General features: G+C 42.0%; 1 protein-coding gene across 1 annotated transcript; it reads right to left on the reverse strand.

Annotated features, from left to right (window-relative positions):
- Window positions 1-557: 557 nt before the first annotated feature.
- Window positions 558-18,400, reverse strand: LOC103631686 (uncharacterized). The gene is made up of 12 exons (XM_020540729.3): window positions 18,257-18,400; window positions 17,757-17,941; window positions 17,570-17,655; window positions 17,132-17,490; window positions 16,846-17,032; window positions 16,738-16,764; window positions 5,461-5,543; window positions 4,175-4,273; window positions 3,058-3,147; window positions 1,862-1,970; window positions 1,662-1,769; window positions 558-951 (listed from the first exon to the last, which is right to left on the reverse strand). The coding sequence occupies exons 1-12, from the start codon at window positions 18,398-18,400 to the stop codon at window positions 827-829; spliced, it is 1,602 nt and encodes a 533-aa protein (XP_020396318.1). The 3' UTR covers window positions 558-826.
- Between the last annotated feature and the right edge of the window lie 2,279 nt (window positions 18,401-20,679).

Consider the following 20,679-nt stretch of genomic DNA (forward strand, 5'->3'; position numbering starts at 1 on the left):
GTAGAGGTAACCGTTGCTCTTAGTCTTAGGTTCAGTGATCGACAGCGGGCGCGAACCGGATGATGCAGGAATAACGACCGACACAGGTCAATCGACACGCGACATGAGTGGAAACGGGCAGCAGTCGCAGGCCCAACAACAGTACAGCACGCAATGACCGAGGGGCCGACAATACAGTGAGCAAGATCCAACAAGCAAGGGCATAGCACCGTGGCCGGTGAAAGGAAGCTACGCACAGTCGAGGATAGAGAAACAAGAGAGAAGAGGATTAGTATAGGTGAGCGTCATGATCTATAATGCTAAGATTGGTGCCACAATCCATATTATTAAGCTTGGTGCTATAAATATTGACATCAAGCTCAACGCCACAGATCTTAACATCAAGATACTATCACACCACATGATACCTTGACGGCATGAGCCATAACACTGAATAAAAAAATCATAACATCCTTATGATATTTAGGTGTGCTATCCGTTTTTTTACCTCCAATTGCCCAAGATATCTGTGGTATCGCATCTTAAATCTGAAAACGAGAAGACTAAAACAAAATCAATTTTCAAGAGTCTGAACCTAAAACTGTCTTACTATCAAGTACCACTATGTATACATGCAAATGTCAATTGACACCCTAGACTCCACGTAGCGAGTAGCCGAATGGGTAGTAGCGCATCCAAACTAGATACTCATCCATTTGATACCTGCCTAAGTTAACATGCATTTCGTTGTGCAGTACTGCAGTTCTACCAATACATGTCAACATCACATAGTGAGGTGACAAAGCAACAGGTCACAAGGCGTGATCCTCTTTGGAAAATCTTGGCTTCAATACCTTGCAGATTTAGCAACAAGATCTGAATACTGTTCAGGCACGAAAGATTTCACTTTCAATGATCTCTTGCCATCTTGGCCAGGGGAGTATGCTTTGATGCCAATAGCTCCATGCAAATCTGTAAAAAATAGAAGTATTTGATTAGAAATATACACAAAATGAACATAGGGCCAACTGGTGAAACGCATAACAGAACTTTGAATAATGTTATGTGATTATCAGTATTGAGGATGTCCATTCATTGATAGTAACTGAGAAATGATTAACAAGTCGTTATCCGCGCCTCCCGCCCCCACCAATGCCCAACCCCACCGCCCTAATACCCCTCGTTGCCGGTCTCTTACACCACGGCGACCACCTCCTTCCCTCCCGGCAGCTTTTCCTCTACCCGCAGCACCAGTTTCCTCCTTTTCTCCACAGTGTTTATTGCTTAGTATGGATCAGTTTTTATATTCCTGTTTTTGGCCTCCGTAAGTGGCCTCTCTTTGTATTTGTCCATTTTATACCTTCTTAATGTAATGAAGTGCAGTTCACTTGCGTGTTCGAGAAAAAAATTATGTCAGTATTAACATGGTGCCCAACTGGGATTTTATTGTTTGTTTCCACCACTGTTTTTGTCTACAAGTACAGAGCAGGTTTCAATTTATTGAGTATCAAGAAATCTAGATGCACAAAGCTACTAGCTGTATTAAAATGACAGTCAGATGGCATTTTCCAAGTTGATATGATGAATTTGCTGTAATATATTTGACCTTAAATTCTGATACAAGTCTTGGTCATAAAAAAAGATGTGCATAGCTGACACAAGTGCTAGATCAGTGTACGTACTGTCATGTATAGGCCCATATAGTAATCTTTCACCAAGCCAATACTCCAAAGGCCTTGAGCGTGTTCTTGAGCTTTTTCTCACTCCAGGCTGGCATGCAAGGTCAGCATCTAAGGATAGAAGTCCATGAGAATAGAAACGTAGGCCATCAGTATCCTTCTGAAAACAACTTTAAAAGTATAGAATGTGAAAAAGTAAAGACCTCCAAGGATTTTTCTTTGATTCCTTTTTTTGGGCTGGTTTCTCCTTTGAGCTCTCTTTTGCTCCTTGGCACCATTTGGTGAAGGTGTGCTACTCGTAATTGTCTGTTTCTGAAAAACCAAAGAAGCATATGAATGTCGAGCTTCAGAGTAAAACACGCACATTATTTAAAAAGGTGCGTGGAATATCTATGTTTGTTGCTGACTCCTGTGCTCGTCAGTGCATGCAACTTGAATAAAAAAATAGGGCCCTACACAAATCATAGTCTGACCCAATGATTTCAAGTCGTCCGACTAATCGCGATTAATCACGATTAGTCGGGCTGGTCGGCAATTAGGACACGATTTGCTGGACGACTCGACTAGAAGGCCTAGTTGTCCTGGTCGTCCGACTAATCGTCGACTAGGGCGACTAGTCGTCCGAGTTATGTGTCCTGGTCATCCCGGCTAGGGTTTAGTTATTGGGCCTTTTTAGCACATCTACAGTCTAATTTAGAGTACCCTCTCCTCTCCTGTTCTAACCTAGCCACCAACAGTCTCCAACCTACACGTCTCCTCTCCTCTCCCCCCTTGGCACCGCCCCTGCAGTCCTAAACTCCTGATTGCCAGCAGCTACACCGGCGGCTACAACACCCTGCGTCCCCTGCCCCTTCTCCTACAGTCCTGCTCGCCTGCTGCACTGCTGCAGTCTCCAACCGGCGGTGGCTGCGAACTAGTGACGAGATGAGCACATCATCTGAAGGTCCCTCCTGCTCCCCCACTTCTCCCCCTAAACCCTAAATAACCCTAAACCCTAAACAATGAAGCAATATGTTACTTTGTTTATCCTAGTTGTTTGTTCTAATTTATATAATGTATACATGTATATTTATATATATACCTATATAAGTATAACTACTAGTCTAGGACGACCAGGGACCGACTAGGACCGACTAGGGGTCGACTAGTCGCCCTAGTCATCGCCTAATCGCGACTAGTCGTCTGGTCGATCCCAGGGTTCGACCAGGCGACTTGAAATCATTGGTCTGACCACATCTACAAAGTTCGACATGACCACTCATCCCTCATTGCCCTGAATAATGCATGATTATCATGGTAAACAAGAAAAAAAACCTACCTTTTTTGGCCACTCTCAGTATATTACTTCATAAGATTTTAAGACAAGAATTTCAGTATAGAAGCTAAAAAAGAAGTCTACCTCAATGTTGACATCATCATTATGAGGTTGATTCTCCGATTCAAAATTTGTTTGGGGTATTTTCAGGGATTCACCTGTAAAGAAAATACACTTCATCACTCCACACAAAAAGATTAAGCCGTTATACATAATCAAGTAATTTAACAAAGCTAAGTAGATAAGAGAATAATCAAATACAAAGGTGTGCCACCAAGAAATGAAAAAAAAGAGAGAATAAGGCCCAGGTTGGCCAGGTGATGATGACCTTCAGCTGTATATACACAGTTTTCCCCATAAGAAAACCTCGCTAGTAAAGGAGTGATGTGTCCCTTGAACGCAAGGAAATCCTAGCCCAAAAGTAGGTAAGAGAAGCATCCAATCATCTTTGCTATTCTCGCTGGCAAGGTTGTTGGGTATAGGATCCAAAACATGCTCTAAAAATGCTGCCCTTGTATAAGATTTAATCTAGTGGTACATGGAAGAAATGGAACATGATTGATCAAACACAACAAAAGCATGATTATGCTTATTTAAAGACCCCCGAACATCTCTAATACACCCATGCAGGTATCAGCCTAGCTAAGAACAATCAACAGTAATGGCCAATTAATAACTGAATGATGGTATTACAAGAATCCTCGTGGTGCACATGCATTATGCATTAGAAACTGACCCTCCTGGTTCCAGATACAAGTCATACATGGAAGAAATGGAACATGATTGATCAAACACAACAAAAGCATGATTATGCTTATTTAAAGACCCCCGAACATCTCTAATACACCCATGCAGGTATCAGCCTAGATAAGAACAATCAACAGTAATGGCCAATTAATAACTGAATGATGGTATTACAAGAATCCTCGTGGTGCACATGCATTATGCATTAGAAACTGACCCTCCTGGTTCCAGATACAAGTCATTTAGCACTTTGATTTACAATTTCTGTATAACTATATAATATTAAACAAAGAAAGTCAGATACTATGACGGTATTTTCCATGATGAATCTAGTAACATCAGCCATTAGTCAATCTATGTAATTTTTATACAATATTGATATTGACGAGCCAAGTATACATAGAATCGGAGGGAGTAACAAAGTATAAATATAAAGTAGAATTAGAAGAAGTAATACCAGCCACTTTTTTCCCCTCTTTGACTGTTGCTTCCTTTTCCTTTCTTGAACTGCTTGTTGCTTCTTCTGTTTGGTCGGGGATAGATCAGGTGCCGATTTCTGAAAGTTCAAAGAAGACATGGATGGAATTTCTGGAACTTATCATTTATTTCTATAATAAAGCGTTTTAGTATTTTGGGGAAAAAATTAAGGTATAATTTGACAATTAATTTCTGTTAACAAAATCTGTTGATGCATCTGCTGTGATCTAAACATACATATGCTTTGAGCAATTGATAGAAAAAATTTGCTTTGGAAAATCCTAATACGCCCTACATTTGAGAACAGAGAAAGTATTAGAGCAAGGTTAATAATATATCTAATGGCGGGCTTTATGATGTTGTCATATCACATATAGCCAACTAAAAGCCTATTCATATAATAACTCTAATGATATAAGTTGTACATTTAATAATGGGTCCAACTCTTTCTCTCACAAACTGTCTTAGAGTTTGTGATGCTTTCAACTGGCTACTAGTGAGCAGCCCGCTTTCCTCCCCTCTTCATTTCTCTTTCTTCCATGTCATCGTAAATCTAACATGGTATCTCTTGTAGCCCGCCTACATCACCTTATTATACTTGCTCTTATACAACAAAAAATGTGACGAAGAATTGCACACAGGGTAAAATAACTACATCCCTGACGGTTGCTGCCTCACCTATGCTCATGTAAATAGAAGCATATAAAGGATGGCATCAAATGTTCAGATGAGATGTGACTATATTTAGGTACCACTAAGTGAACTAAACGCGCTAAGGCTATCTCCAGTAGCTTAGAGCTTACTCACCTTTATCTTTTATTTCAAACTCCACTATATAAACAGTGCAGTCCACAGTGCAAAACAATATTTTGTATGGCCATGTCCATGATCTGCTGACCATACCCTAACTCATCCCTCAGTGATGAGCATTGCTGCTCAAGTGCTCGCCAACTTTAGCGGTTTGAATTTATTATTAAATATATTGGCATTTCTCCCTTATCAATTCTTGCCTAAACATGCTAACAGGACAGAAGCTCAGAACGCTAGTTTGGATTCCTTGTCTAACTTTGCTATTGGGTTGTGAGAGCAAATATTTCCTTGCCACTCAGGATAGCTAAATTAATCTTCTGCACCATCAAGGATGCTCATAATACATGATGGAGTGGTATTTATCTATATAACAGTGTAAAAATTAAAGCTCTTGACTAGGTTATTTACAACAACAGTGATTCAAGAGAACATCGTCTAGGGTATATAAGAATCTACCTTAGTGCTTCCACCATGCATCTGAGCCTGATTCAGTGGATTAATATCTTCCTGAGGCATCTCCAACAACTGGCTTGACTTATCTGTGGAGAAAAAATATATGCTACAAACCTCAACAAAAACATGCTACAAATTTGACACTCATTGCCAGAATACCAAACAAAGATTTTTCTGTTCCTACAAACTGCTATACATTGAAGTACTTGAATTTGTCAGTGAAAATTAAATTAATATTATAGCTGAAAGGCAGGCCCGGTGAAGCGGTGACAGCTGTCTCATTGAGTCACCAGGTCTGCAGGTCACAAACCAAGAGTCCGAGGCATGCATGTATTGCCCCTCTCCTATCATTATATGAATAGCTGGTCAATTCTTTAGCTGGAAAGTGAACCAATTGTCTCAGGCCAATCAGAGAGTTTTGGTTCAATATGTACTCATCTATGTTAGTATACTCAGACATGGCTTTGGATCTTCCGCGATGAGCCATTAAGGTTATTTGATAAGATATAAACGGGCTTTCCTTGCAAGGGATGAACACGAAAAGTGGACATAGTAAATAGTATTGTAGCTTGGTATTTCAAATCTCAAAACATGGGTTGTGCACTTCGAATGAGGTTGGTTTGCTATAGTTACAGAAAACAGAGCCTAACCGACCCTGGACAATCTTTCTAATTCACCTTCATCATCTTTCCATGTTTTTTTCTCCACAGATAGATGGATCCATGGCCGAATAACAGTTGAACCTGCAACCATGTCTTTGCACATGTGTCTAAACGTAGAGCAAACAAGAGAACAATTGTAGATGCTTTAATAGACAAAAAAATGGGTCTCTGACATTCAGGGAGCTCTATCTGCTAATGTCGTTGACGAATACCTTTATTCATGAGATCTCCTTGCCTACGTGTTGCAGCAGCCAGTGGAGGATGATTCTTGTATTTGGCAATTCTCTAATTCTGGACGATGTTCAGCAAGTTTTTCTTATAAAGGCTGTTTGGAATAGAGAAACAGATCCATTTCTACTGAGAAACACTAGAAACAACGGCAAACAGAATTTCTGGTGATAGAATCGGAGCCGAAATGTTTCTTGTTTTTGTATGTGACCACGAAGATGGCAATAGGCTGGTCTCTACCCTATAGTGATCCTAATTCCCCCCGCCCCTCCCTTTTTCTAGTAGCGATTATTTTTTCATAAATCCTTTTTTAGTGTAACAAGTTAAAATGGGTTAGTTGGAGTTGTTCGTCCACAAAAAAATGAAATTCTTATAGCATACTTTTATTATATGATTTTTTATGAAATTTTGTTTGAGAAGAATCCAGTTAACAGCGAAATAGTTTTATGAAGTGTGAAGTGATTCTGATTCATCATCTTGAGAGAATCTGGATTTAAAATGTTTAGAATCTGGATACCTACCTAACATATCCTAAGTGCAAGTGAAGCAACAGATGGTCAGGTTGAAGAAGGGATTCCCTTGTCAAGAATATCAGTTGATGCATTTTTATGGTATTTGTTGGGGACTTGTTCTCAAATGCTATGAATTAAGAACAAGGCAACATAAAATGTTAAATATTAACGTCCTTCGTCCATGAAACATTATTCCCTTGAGGATAATGAGCCTTGGATGAAGGTTGATGAGAATATAATTACGAAGCTCAAGTCTTCGTAATAAAATTTCAATAGATTGTATAAGATAACATAAAATAAAGGGTATAAAAGGGTAAATAAATCATAGACGTATTTTTTAATATATTGAATCATTGAATACAATAATACCTCTGCCTTGGCAAAGGTTGATTCCCGAAAGATACGATTGCAATTACCAGAATGCGTGAACAGTAAAGGAATACTGTTCACTATTTATAGGCACAGGACGCAGCCTGTGAGGAATTACAAGTATGCCCCTTATAAAAGTTTACAACATTGACTCAGACCTTTATGGACTAAAAGGTCATTCTATCTTTAAGTCGGTTTGTAATACCGAAGCTTCATGAAGAGGAACCTTCGGCCATCTTATACAAACAGCTTCAGCCGAAGACCGCTTCTTCCTATAAGACCTTCGGCGACGAAGCATAGACCCAACAGTAGCCCCTTTCGCGGTGCTAGATCGTTTTTCGTAACGAGCTTGATCCGTGAAAAAAGTCTCTTTAAGCTTCGGGGAGCCGAAGGTCTAAAAAACACCTTCCCTGAGCTCGTTGTCGAGAAATGATTCAGTTCCCCAGCACGTAGCGGTCCCACCTTGCAGAGTTACTGTTTGGTCTCTGCGGTCCACCACACAGTGAGTGCGAGCGGGTGTCCGCCTGGTGTAAAAATCCTGGCGCTTCGCCTTCTTACCTGCAGTACTATATAAACAGACGAGTAGGTGTGAAGTTACCACAGCATTCATTGCTATTTGCACTGTTTTGCTGCCAAAATTTTTAGCCATCGCCGAAGCTTGACTCTCGGAATCGAACGAAGCTCCAGCTTGAAGCCTGCTTCGTCAGAAGAAAAAACTTCGGAAGAAAAAAGTATTAAATTTCCACAAATTCATAATTAAATGGCCAGAGTGCGTTCTACCGCCAGTGTTGAGCGTGAGGGGGGCGAAACTGAAGCTTCGGAGACTGTTCCCATCTCCGAAGCTATGCAACGATCCGGGCTGGTGACTTCGGAACAGATCCCTAGTGATGACGCAAAACAAGCAGAACAAGCAATTGCCGAAGCAGAAGAAGAAGATATTGAGGAAACTGATCCCGAAGATGATTATCGCATTGCCATGCCAAGCAAGCCCAGCCACTTGGACTTCGGGAAATCTACTGTTTCGAAGGCTGATCTCTCCAAGATGGTAAAGTCGGGCTTTTTTAATGAAAATTAGAAGAAGCTATTACGCTTCGGGGGAGAAGAGACTACCCCAAAGCCGGAGAAGGATGAAATTGTTATTTTCAAAAGCTTTCTAAAGGCTGGATTAAGATTCCCCCTACATGGGATTATTACAGAGGTACTGAAGAGGTTCGATATCTATTTTCACCAGCTGACCCCTAACGCCATCGTTAGGTTTAGTGTTTATATCTGGGCACTCCGAAGCCAAGCAGTGGAGCCATTTGCGGACAGCTTTTGCCGGGTTCACGAGCTGCATTATCAGACGAAGGCTAGAAAGGATGGATTGCACGACAATTTTGGTTGCTATAATTTCGCCTATCGGAAAACCACAAAGTTTCCTGTAATTAGCTACCGGAGCAAATGGGCAGCAGGCTGGAAGTCGGAGTGGTTCTATGTCAAGGTTGATGACGACAAAGAGAAGCTTGTGCAAAGTCCACTCGAACTAATCTTCGGAGAAACCCGACCTCGCTGTAACATGACACCCGAAGGTCCAACACAACAAGCACTGAATGAATTCAGAATTATTGCAGAGCATATGAGTACAAGAGACCTGGTTCAGGAGTTTTTGGCTTTCAAAGTTTTTCCTAGTTTGAAAGAATGGGAAATGCCGAAGCTAAAGGGGGAGAAGAAAGAAGGTGAACTTGTGCGTTTACCTTACTATTTCAAGTTTAAGAAATACTTTAAAACACCTTGCCAAGAGTGGCTAGATACAATTGAAGTAATGTGCAATGAAATACTTGGCAATTATTCCAAGAAAGAAGATCAGTTGATGACCGCAGCCTTCGGCACCCGTCCGAAGCGAAGACTAAATCGAGTGCTGGACGCCTTGGGTTTTGAATACCCTGATTATGAAAATCTGAACAAAGGTGTCGGAGGCCAGAAAAGAAAGCCTTAAATGAAGATGAAAAAGAACCACCAAAGAAGAAAATTCCGAAGAAGAGGAAAGTGTCTTCTCCGAAGCGAAAAATATCCGACGAAGAAGAAACCCCCGCATCACCCTCTGCCACTGATGTGGAGGAAATTTTGAAGGTAATGACTGAATCCCTGCCTGCGAAGCTAAGTCCATTGAGGCCTCAACTGACAAAGTTTTTTCAGAAGGAAAAGGAGCCCGAAAAAATGAAGAAAACAACTAAAGTAAAGAGACAGAGAATCATCGGTGTGACAGAGGTCATTGACAAGACACCGCCAAGAGCTTCAGCTCATAAGACACCAGCGGCTGAAGAAAGGACAGATATTGAAATCACACCTTCGGAGGTCGCAGCTGCCGAAGCTGCCTCAGTTGAAGATTTGAACCTAGAGAGCACAATTGAACATATTGACAAAATACTGCTAGACATGGCCACAGAAGAAGCTACCACTGCCGCCGAAGAGGCCACGGCCGCAGCGTCGGGGAAAGGAAAGGAAATTGCTGACGAAGCTTCAGAACACGAAGCTTTCATGTTTCAAAATTTAGTTGGAGAAAATTTGTCAAAACCCGAAATAGAGGAGCTCAAAGAGTATGCCAAATCTTGCGAGTACAAACCAGGAGCACTCCTCTTTGGAGGTATTGATGATGAGAAATTAGATTGTATTCGAGATCAAACTGGAGCCAAAGTTATCGGTACTCTGTCAAAGAGTATCGGTTTTCCGAAGCTAGAAACGGACATCAGCCGCTACCGACGACAACATATCGTTGGTAGTTTATTTTATTCGAATTTCAAGGTGAACTACTTTTCCCTTAACTTTTATTGTTTTTAATGATGAAAACATGTCTAACGAAGGTTGTTTTCGTGCAGAGTATGCTATTGAGCAAAGCCTTGAAAATGCAACAAGATTTTGAAGACAAGAAACACGAAGTTATAATTGAAAATTTAGAAAGCAAAATAAAGGAGCAAACAGCTGCTGTTGAGAAGAAGAACTTTGAGCTCCAAGCAACTGAAGGTTTATTGGCGGAGGCCGAAGCTAAAATAACAGAACTGAACACGAAGCTTCTCCGCCAATCTGAGCAGTTTGAACAAGAAAAGCAAGATCTTAGTGCAAAACTTGAAGCCGAAGCTCAACAAAATTCAGATTTGAAAAAACTATTGACGGGCCTTCAAGAAAAATGTTTGGATTTCAGCAACAAATGTATTCAACGATTAAGAAAAATTTTCCACTCAGTTGGAGCCAGTAGTGAGAAATTCACCCCCTCAGCTGGAGATTTACCGAAGACCTTCGAACATATTGAGGGTGAAATTGACGAGCTCGACGAAGTTATAGCTGGGCACGGTGACTTCTGTGCCTGGGTAGCTTCTCGGGGCACTGCTGCAGCTTTCCTAAAAGCTGGCTGCGATCACGGAAAGATTGTCAATAGGCCAAATTTCACTTTATCACCATCAATCCTAGATGACATTCCTGATCTCGCCCGAAGTATTTCCAATAGATTTATAAAAATGATATGGACAAAAGGTGGACGAGAAAAGGCTGGAGACGAAGCTCGGAGTCATCTTGAACCAGTAAGAAATCATACCTTGTGCTTACCTCTTCCTTCAAGCTCGATTTTGACTTACAACAACTTAATTCATGTAGGATGACGAAGCCGAAGTCGATGATTGAAAGAATGACGCCGAAGCTAAAATCCCTCGAAGATTAAGTAGGAGTAGACTGTAGACAGACTTAGGAAACTTTTGAGATAACTTTTTGTGAATGTAACTAAACTTGCCTTTAATGAGTTCTGTTCATACCTTGTATTATGCTCTTACTCTTCCATTAATGCATGTGAAGTGCTTTGTTGTGGACGAAATTATCTTTTTTGAGCCGAAGGCGAAAAAACACCTTCCCTTCTTTTCGTACACAGCGAAGCATAGAAAACAACATTTCCCTTTCTTCCGAAGCTCTCCTTTTTGTACGCGAAGAAGCTCTTCTCTTATGCCGAAGCAACCACTTATGCCATGATGATGATTATCCTACATATGCCTGGATGAATGTTTATGAATGCAAATGCTATGATGTAATGTAATGTGCGAATGAATGTCCAAACACATATCCGAAGCCATACTCTCAGCCATTATTTTCTTAGAGACAATCACACATCAGCTCTGCATTCCCTTAGGAACGACTTTGGAGCTTCGTCGCCTTTTACTTTCGGCGTAATCAGCGTTGACTTTTCGCTGTAAGCTCTGCATTCCCTTAGGAACGACTTTGGAGCTTCTTCGCCTTTTACTTTTGGCGGAATCAGCGTTGACTTTTCGCTGTAAGCTCTGCATTCCCTTAGGAACGACTTTGGAGCTTCTTCGCTTTTTACTTTTCGGCACTCGATGGTGCGCTCTCAGCTTTTACATTTACATTCCTTGGGGGATTTTGCTCTTATAGAACTAAAAAAGGAAATTACATATGATGGCCCCATTAAAAACCTTTCTCCCCCTTTAGAAAGGAAAAGGGTGCCATAAAAAAGAAAAAACATAAAAAATTACATCAAGTTACACATAATATCGCCGAAGCTCATCCGCATTCCAAGATCTAGGAATGTCGTTGCCGTCCATATCCTTCAATCTGTATGAACCGGGTCTTGACGAAGATGCTACTAAGAAAGGTCCCTCCCATTTCAACTGCAACTTGCCCACTGTGTCTGGGTTGGCCACTCTCCGAAGCACCAAATGTCCTGGCTCAATATTCTTTAGCCGAACTTTTCTATCTCGCCATTTGATTGTTTCGGCTTGATATTTATTGATATTCTCCACAGCTTGAAGCCTGATCCCTTCTAAAGCATCTTTCTCCATAGAATAAGCATCTTCGGAACCTGATTCTGCCGAAGCTACTACTCTTATTGATCCAGTTTTAGCTTCCTCCGGAGTTATTGCTTCGTCACCGAATAATAACTTGAATGGAGTAAAGCCTGTAGACCTTGATGTTGTTGTGTTGTGGCTCCACACCACTTTGGTTAACTGGTCTGGCCACTTTCCCCTGGGTTGATTGAAGATTAACTTCATTATTCCTGTCATTATAATGTCGTTGGCTCTTTCAACGAGTCCATTTGACTCCGGATGCCTGACTGATGCAAAATGGATCTTCGTACCAATTTGCTCACAGAAATCTCTGAAAGCTTCGGAGTCGAACTGTGTTCCATTATCCACAGTGATGGCCTTTGGTACCCCGAAACGACAAACAATATTCTGCCAGAAAAACTTTTGAATGGTGGCCGAAGTTATTGTGGCTAAAGGCTTTGCCTCAATCCATTTGGAAAAATATTCCACAGCCACTACAACATATCTTAAGTTCCCTTGGGCCGGTGGCAACGGACCCAACAAGTCAAGGCCCCACCTTTGCAATGGCCAGATGGGTTGTATGAGCTGTGTCAAGGACGAAGGTTGTTTTTGATCTCTTGCACATTTCTGACAACCTTCGCACTTTTGAACTAATTCCGCTGCATCCGAAGCTGCCTTCGGCCAATAAAACCCTTGACGGAAAACTTTTCCAAGTAACGGCCTAGATCCAATGTGAGATCCACACAGGCCTGCATGTATTTCTTTCATCAACTCTATGCCTTCGGTTCTAGATAAACACTTGAGTAGCGGAGCACAAACTCCATGCTTGTACAACTCCCCTTCTATCATGATATATGGACGAGCTCTTGCCTCTATCCTCCTGTTATAAGTTTCGTCATCTGAAAGAAATTTACCCTGAAGGTAAGAGATGATCTCAGTTCTCCAATCTTCGCTATAAACAGGAGATATATTGAGGACTGCTCTTTCAAGAAGTTCCACCGAAGGTGCTTTTATTGTTTCGAAGAACACATCCGAAGGTAAGGGCAGCCCCTGTGCTGCTGACTTAGCTAGCAAATCAGCATGCTCATTTTGTCCTCGAGGGATATTTTTGACAGAAAATCCTTCAAAGGAAGCTTCAACTCTTCGAACCATATCCAGATATTTTTCAAGCTTCGGATCTTTAGCCTTGCAACTCTTGTCAATATGACCCGAAATAACCTGGGAATCAGTTTTAAGTATGGCCCTTCTGATTCCCATTGCTTTTAGCTTCCGAAGACCCAAAAGCAGGGCTTCGTACTCAGTAATATTGTTTGTACAACTGAAATCGAGTCTTGCCGCATAACAAGTTTTAACTTTGGATGGCGAGACCAACACAGCAGCTGCTTCTGCCCCGAAGGTTCCCCAAGACCCATCGCAAAACATTGTCCATACTTCGGCATCCTTATTTGTTTCTTCATCCTGAGCCCCTGGCGTCCAGTCAGCAATGAAGTCTGCTAACGCCTGGGACTGGATCGAAGATCTATGCACATAATCAATGCAAAATTCGTTGAGCTCTGCAGCCCATTTTCCAATGCGCCCAGTAGCTTCTCTATTTCTCATAATATCCTTCAACGGCTGCGAAGAAGGAACAACAATATTGTATGCTTGAAAATAATGCCGAAGCTTCCTGGATGCCATCAAAACAGCATACAACACCTTCTCTAATTCTGTGTAGTTTTTCTTTGATATACTAAGAACTTCAGATACAAAATACACTGGGACCTGCTTCCTGACTTGGTCATCAAGCTTCTCCTGGACAAGTGCTGCACTTACCGCTGAGTGCGAAGCTGCCACATATAATAACAAAGGAGCCCCTGGCGTTGGTGGAGTTAATGTTGTTAAATCTATCAGATATTGCTTCAGTTCTTCGAAGGCTTTTTGCTGGCTTGGTCCCCATTGAAAAACTTCGGCTGATTTCAGCACTTCGAAGAATGGTAAATTTCTTTCTGCTGATCTGGATATAAATCTATTAAGAGATGCCAACCTCCCTGTTAATCTTTGGGCCCCCTTTTTTGTAGTTGGTGGCTCCATCCGAAGTATAGCTTCAATTTTACTTGGATTAGCTTCAATTCCCTTTGTTGAAACCAAGCATCCAAGAAATTTCCCCTTCTTTACTCCGAAGACACATTTTTCTGGATTCAACTTTAAGCCAGCTTGTCTGAAACTGGCGAAGGTCTCCTGCAAATCAGCAATATGATTCTCCCGTTTCGTGCTTTTTACAATGATGTCATCAACATAAGTTAACACATTTCTGCCTATCTGAGACTGGAGAACCTTCGCAGTCATTCTGCTGAAACTTCCTCCAGCGTTTTTGAGCCCCTCAGGCATCCGAAGATAGCAATATGTGCCACTTGGAGTTATGAAACTAGTTTTCGGCTCATCTTCCTTCTTCATCCAAATTTGGTGGTAGCCTGAATAACAGTCTAACAGACTCATGAGCTCTGAAGAAGCTGCTGCATCAACTAAAGAGTCTATCCTTGGCAATGGGAATTCATCCTTCGGACAAGCCTTGTTAAGATCTGTAAAATCGATGCACATTCGCCACTTGCCATTGGCCTTTTTTACCATAACAGTGTTAGCTAGCCATTCTGCGCTTCTTTCTTCTGCTTTTTATTGGCTGGTTCTGAGCACGAACCACCTGTAATCGGGAGCACCAGCTTCGGGTCCGAAGCAGCTCTAGCTTGATCGTTGAACGAAGCCATCAGCTCAAAAAAGTGGAAGTGAGTTCACCGGAGGTGGGCGCCAATGTTGGGGACTTGTTCTCAAATGCTATGAATTAAGAACAAGGCAACATAAAATGTTAAATGTTAACGTCCTTCGTCCATGAAACATTATTCCCTTGAGGATAATGAGCCTTGGATGAAGGTTGATGAGAATATAATTACGAAGCTCAAGTCTTCGTAATAAAATTTCAATAGATTGTATAAGATAACATAAAATAAAGGGTATAAAAGGGTAAATAAATCATAGACGAATTATATTATATTTTTTAATATATTGAATCATTGAATACAATAATACCTCTGCCTTGGCAAAGGTTGATTCCCGAAAGATGCGATTGCAATTACCAGAATGCGTGAACAGTAAAGGAATACTGTTCACTATTTATAGGCACAGGACGCAGCCTGTGAGGAATTACAAGTATGCCCCTTATAAAAGTTTACAACATTGACTCAGACCTTTATGGACTAAAAGGTCATTCTATCTTTAAGTCGGTTTGTAATACCGAAGCTTCATGAAGAGGAACCTTCGGCCATCTTATACAAACAGCTTCAGCCGAAGACCGCTTCTTCCTATAAGACCTTCGGCGACGAAGCATAGACCCTACAGTATTTCTCCAAACCTAGCTGAAGCGCTTCTGCTAGCTAGTAAGAAATTGTACTTATGAAGTATGTCCAGGGCTCGATGAATTCCATATCTCTTTTCCCTTGCAACAGATTGAGGTTAGTTGCATAGGTTGAGTTTGTTGTTTTTATAATCAAGCGTGTGAATGTAATCTAAGAGTCTGTAGCATGTGTGGTTGTGGGTATTTTTAAAGGTTCTTACCCCACGTTCCTTTAATATAATGGTGCACACGTCTCTAGCATGTTCAAGAAAATATGGAACAACTGCCAACAAGTATGGAACTATGTAAGATAGCATCAATAACCTAAACTGGTTAGTACTTTAAAGAAAGGAACCATAGGTACTGAGACATAATATTCCACCACGTGGTGAATATTGTGATAATGTTCATGATATATCTTTCTGACAATTTAACGAATGCTAAATAGTTTATTTCCTTAATACTCCCTCCATTTCAAATTATAGGTCGTTTTGCCTTTTCTAGATACATATATTTTTATTATGTATCTATAGTTCTAGATACAGCGTATAATCGTATATCCAGGTGCATAGCAAAAGCTATGTACCTAGAAAAAGACAAAACAACCTAGGCAGGAGTATGTGCTTTTGTGCTGTCTCTTTAAGCAGGGAACAATGTTGGATTTTCTTCTGCTAGGGTCTATTTGTAATGGATTATTTTTATTGTGCGTGTGACTGAGCATTCAGGCGTACATGTGTGGACTGTACACAGTTGGTTGCCAAGCCCAAGAGGTTGGAGTAGAACAGGAATTGTTCTGAACTTCAGAAAATAACCACTCCAGACTTTAAAAATATCCCCTCCACAGAAAAGATGCAGTTCTAGAATAATGTTAAGTCAAATGATCTGAAATTTGATCAGATCTATATAAAAAGATACTAATATTTATCGTACAAAATAAGTATCGTTAGATTTGCCATGGAATATATTTTCATAGTACACCTATTTGGAATCGCAGTATCGTGTAAGTTGAAATTATAATTATTATTTTCTACTCCATTCCAAATTACAAGACATTTTCGCTTTTTTAGATACACTATTTTTAGTATGTATCTAAACATAGTATATATCTAAGTGAAAATCTCTAAAAAGCCAAAACATTTTATAATTTAAAATGAAGGAAGTATAAACTTAATCAAACCTAAGATAATAGAATTGCATCCTTTTTGGGACGGTGGTAGTAATAGTGCAATCTTTTAGCACAATGGTTGTGGGGTTTGGATAACAAAAAAAACTGTAATAAATATGTTGCCTTTTCATAAGTCCTGGGGGTTTGTTTAGCTGACATTTTCATAGAAAACAAGTACCTTGTAGGACACCACCCTCTTTGACCGCTTCATGTGCCATGAAGCAAGAACCTAATCTCAGGATACATTCAGTAATCTATATTTTATAATAATAATTTGTACAGGCACTTACTAGATGTTGAATGCTATCCTCAGCTGCATGTGAAGTCCTACAGATACCATCTGGAGCCGCATGTCTAACTGGTTTAGTGACCAATTCTTCTGTCGAGCTGCCCTCCAAAGGATGAGAAGAAGAAACTTCTGTTTCATCAGTAGACCTGCCAATAGTTATATAGTCTATTGGCACATCATCTTCCTGCAGCACGAAGTAAATCGAGATATATTGCATAGTCAATGGACCAAAACTTCAGTAATGAATAAGTAAAAGGTGAAAAATGAGTTTAGTAACAAGCACCTCCACAAATATAATGCTCTTGCTACATGTCTCATTTTCTTTGGCAACTCCAACTTCTGTGTCTCTGTACAAACCAAGTGAGGAACCTCCAGGTTGCCTTTCATATGCATGATCAGGCAAGTTTGGTTCAGGATCAAGAACAGGGTCTGCTGCTCTAGCACCCAGATTTGGGGTCTCCCTGTCAACGTCACTTGCAGTAAAGTTCTCATCAGTCATCAGAACATCAGAAGAATAATGCACCAATGATGGTTCACCCATCACAATATCCGGTGACCCTTTAGATTCATCATCTGTGCATTTAGCATTTGCTGCACCTCCAGGAAACAAATGTTTCTCTAACTCTGAAATTCGATGCCACCCTCGGCTTCTGCAATAATGAACCGTTATTAGTGCATGCTTAATGCTGATCAATGAATCAATGGAAATGGTAAGAGTGACCTTCAAGCCGATCCAAGGTCATGAAGAATGTGATTGGATCTAAAATATTTGATAACTTAGATTGATCCACAACAGGCACCGGTTTGCTGCAAAGAAAACACATCAAGACAAGTCAGATGAATGATATTCAAGCTCACACTGCTCCTAGAGATCTATAGGAAGGTTGTTTGCCTAGCAAATAGCTTGCCTTCCAGTGTCCTTCATAGCAAACCGAGCCCGTTTACGATCCAGTGCTGGCCTTCTTCCCTGTTGCTCTTTGCTGCCATTTGCAGGAGGCCTGCCTTTCACTCCATCATCATGGTAGAGAGCCTGGATGTCCCCGTGTTCCTTCGGCACCATTGTAGCCTGCTTAACCAGCTCCTCAGACCCTTTCTACACGGAACGTTGTGAAACGCTGAAGTTAGCACTCAAGCAACAGTAGTACAATGTTTATCCTGTTTGGCGCGATGAGGTATTTCCCTCTAAGGCAATATAAAGAAGGTAAAAACAACTAGTAAGACCTAGAAAGCGGACATATCTCATCTCATGCTCTAAATGGAAAAAGGAATGCAGAACCCTAGATCCCTAGGGACTTCCGAGATGGACCTCCTTGTCATGCCACCCAGACCAAGCAACCGCAAGCACGCGTGCCGGCAATTCGAGCCTGGCTGTGGGTGCATGCCTCGAACGAAGGGCGAACGCACGTACCAGAGACCGGGCGAGTGCGATGGCCTCGAGGAGCGCGTCGCGGGCCTTCGAGGGGGAAGGCCCGATGGCGGGGGCGGGGCCAAGGGTTCGCGGAAGGAGTCGCGCAGTCGAGGAGATGGCGCAGAGGGGGTCGGTAGCGTCCATGCGGCTTTCTGAAGGGGCAGCGCCGCGCGTCGGTCACGCGGTCCCGCCGCCGCGCGGAGATTCGAAGCGATGCCGGAGTGAGTGGAACGCTGGCTGGGGAGGGTTGCCGGATCGGGAGTTCAAAAATTGAAACGGTAGGCTTTAGGCTGGAATGGATGACGGGAGAGTGAGGATGGGGAAGTGTAAGGGTATGTTTGGTTTCCTGTCTAACTTGTCATATTTTGTCTAACTTTTCTAGCTAAGGTTAGTTCTTCAATTCGGACGACTAACTTTAGCCAAAGTGTGACATAGTTAGTCACGAACCAAACAGGCCCTAAGGCCATCGCTCCCGGCAAGCATAACGGATGACAGATATGGGTAAATAACCGCACCTATCGGGTACGGATATGGTGGATTTTCATATCTGCAGGTACGAGTTTAGATACTATATAGTATGATAGTATCCGCGGTTAATAATTTCGCGGGTATGGATAGACCATCACCCGTTGGGCATATGACATGTGGACCCAGATCCTATTCTCTCATGCGCCAGCCGGCCAGCCCAGTGGGCCGAGTACGTGACCCAGACCTCGACAGGATCGACTCCTCCTGAAGTCCTAACCCTAGCCGCCGCCCGCCAGGCTCCAGCAGATCCCGGTCCGCCACTCTGCCTCTCATCTCCGAGTCTCCAAAGTCCAACCTGATCACCTGAGCGCGCTGCCCCGCCTCTCTCTCGGGTGTTGTCCGCCTGTCCGCGCCTCCGCGGTCCGCCCAGGGCCCAAGCAGTTGCTGCCTTGCTGTTGCTGGCTGCTGCTATCCGCTAGGCCGCCCAGGCACACAGTAGACAGCACACTACTTCTACGGCCAGCGCCCAGCCGCGGTCCAGTCCAGGGACTACAGGCAATTTCGATCGGGTATTCGAGTTAGTGCTTTTGCTCTTGCTTTTTTGTTTGCTGCCCACACTAGAGTACTAAGACGTGTTGCTTTTTTTGTTTGTTGTCCACACTAGGCACACTACTGACGCAGTGACGCCTGACGGAAGCTACAGGAGTACAAGCCGAGCGGCTGAGGTGCAGCTTCCAGAATTCTAGATCCAGTCGGCCTTCTCTGTTTATACAGATTGTTTTGGAAGGTTGAAATTATTGTTTGGTGCTAAAATTATTATTTGAGGTTGTTGGAATGTTAAATTATGATAAATTTCTGTTACAATGCTATTGGAATGTTGCTGAAATTTTAGTGGGCAGGCGCGTAACGGATATCCGTTGGATAACGGATACCCGGCGGGTACGGGTACCCACGAGCGTAAATGGGTATGGGTATGGGTTTGGTTTTATCTCGTGTATATGGAGCAAACCATATATCCGCGTTCTACCCGCCCGATTGCCATCCCTATCCTTACCCTTCGTAGACATATTGAGCTCAATTCACGTGTATTAGGATAGATTGACTCAACATTAGAGTACTCAAATAAAGCTTTAGCCATAGAGTGACTCTCCGGTCACTACAAGTCTCCTTTGTTACTACAGTTCAAGAAGCATACACAGTGATCCGCCACATGTAGGGGTGCACTATTCGCCCCATTGCCTCAGTATAAGTGCTCACTAGTATTTGTTAGTTGTATGAAAAAAGGTAGTACGTGATGAATAGGTATAAAAAATGATATTTTATGGTTGTACTGGGTATATGAGAAGTATTTAGAGGGAACAACTGCGGGAAATGAAAACGTAGAGGATAAATTGTTAATGATGTCATGCAAAAAAATGGTATAGGAGGAGAAATTCAAAGGGAACCACTGAAGATAGTCTTGGGGCGTTTGGTAGAGCTTCACACCTTCGCATCCAACCAGAATTGCTTTTATGCGGCTAGACGGTAAAAAAATTAAGCTACTTCTTCATGATAAGAGTGGAGTGAATCTAATCTTTATTTTATACTAGGTATATATTAAAGGGAAATGTGCCTTTGGACCATTTCTATAATTATTTTGGTGGTTAGATGCCCAACACATTGTTTTAAACTCTTATGTGCTAAGTAAGTGAAAAGTGCATATCAAAGAACAAGGTATGTTTCTAGACTTAGTAAATTATTTTAGGGTACTAACATGTTTATCTAAGTGCTAGAGATATTGCCAAGAAGAGAGGAAAAGAATTGGAGGAGAATTGGCTGTGATCAGCCAAACTAGTACCAGCCTGTGGCGCACCGGACTATCCGGTGGTGCACCGGACATTGTCCGGTGCCCAGGCTGGCCCAGCGGTGAACTCGCTGCTCTCGGGAATCGGCGGGGCGATGTGGCTATAAATCAC

Source organism: Zea mays, chromosome 1 (genome assembly GCF_902167145.1).
Source record: "Zea mays cultivar B73 chromosome 1, Zm-B73-REFERENCE-NAM-5.0, whole genome shotgun sequence".
NCBI classification, from domain to species: domain Eukaryota; kingdom Viridiplantae; phylum Streptophyta; class Magnoliopsida; order Poales; family Poaceae; genus Zea; species Zea mays.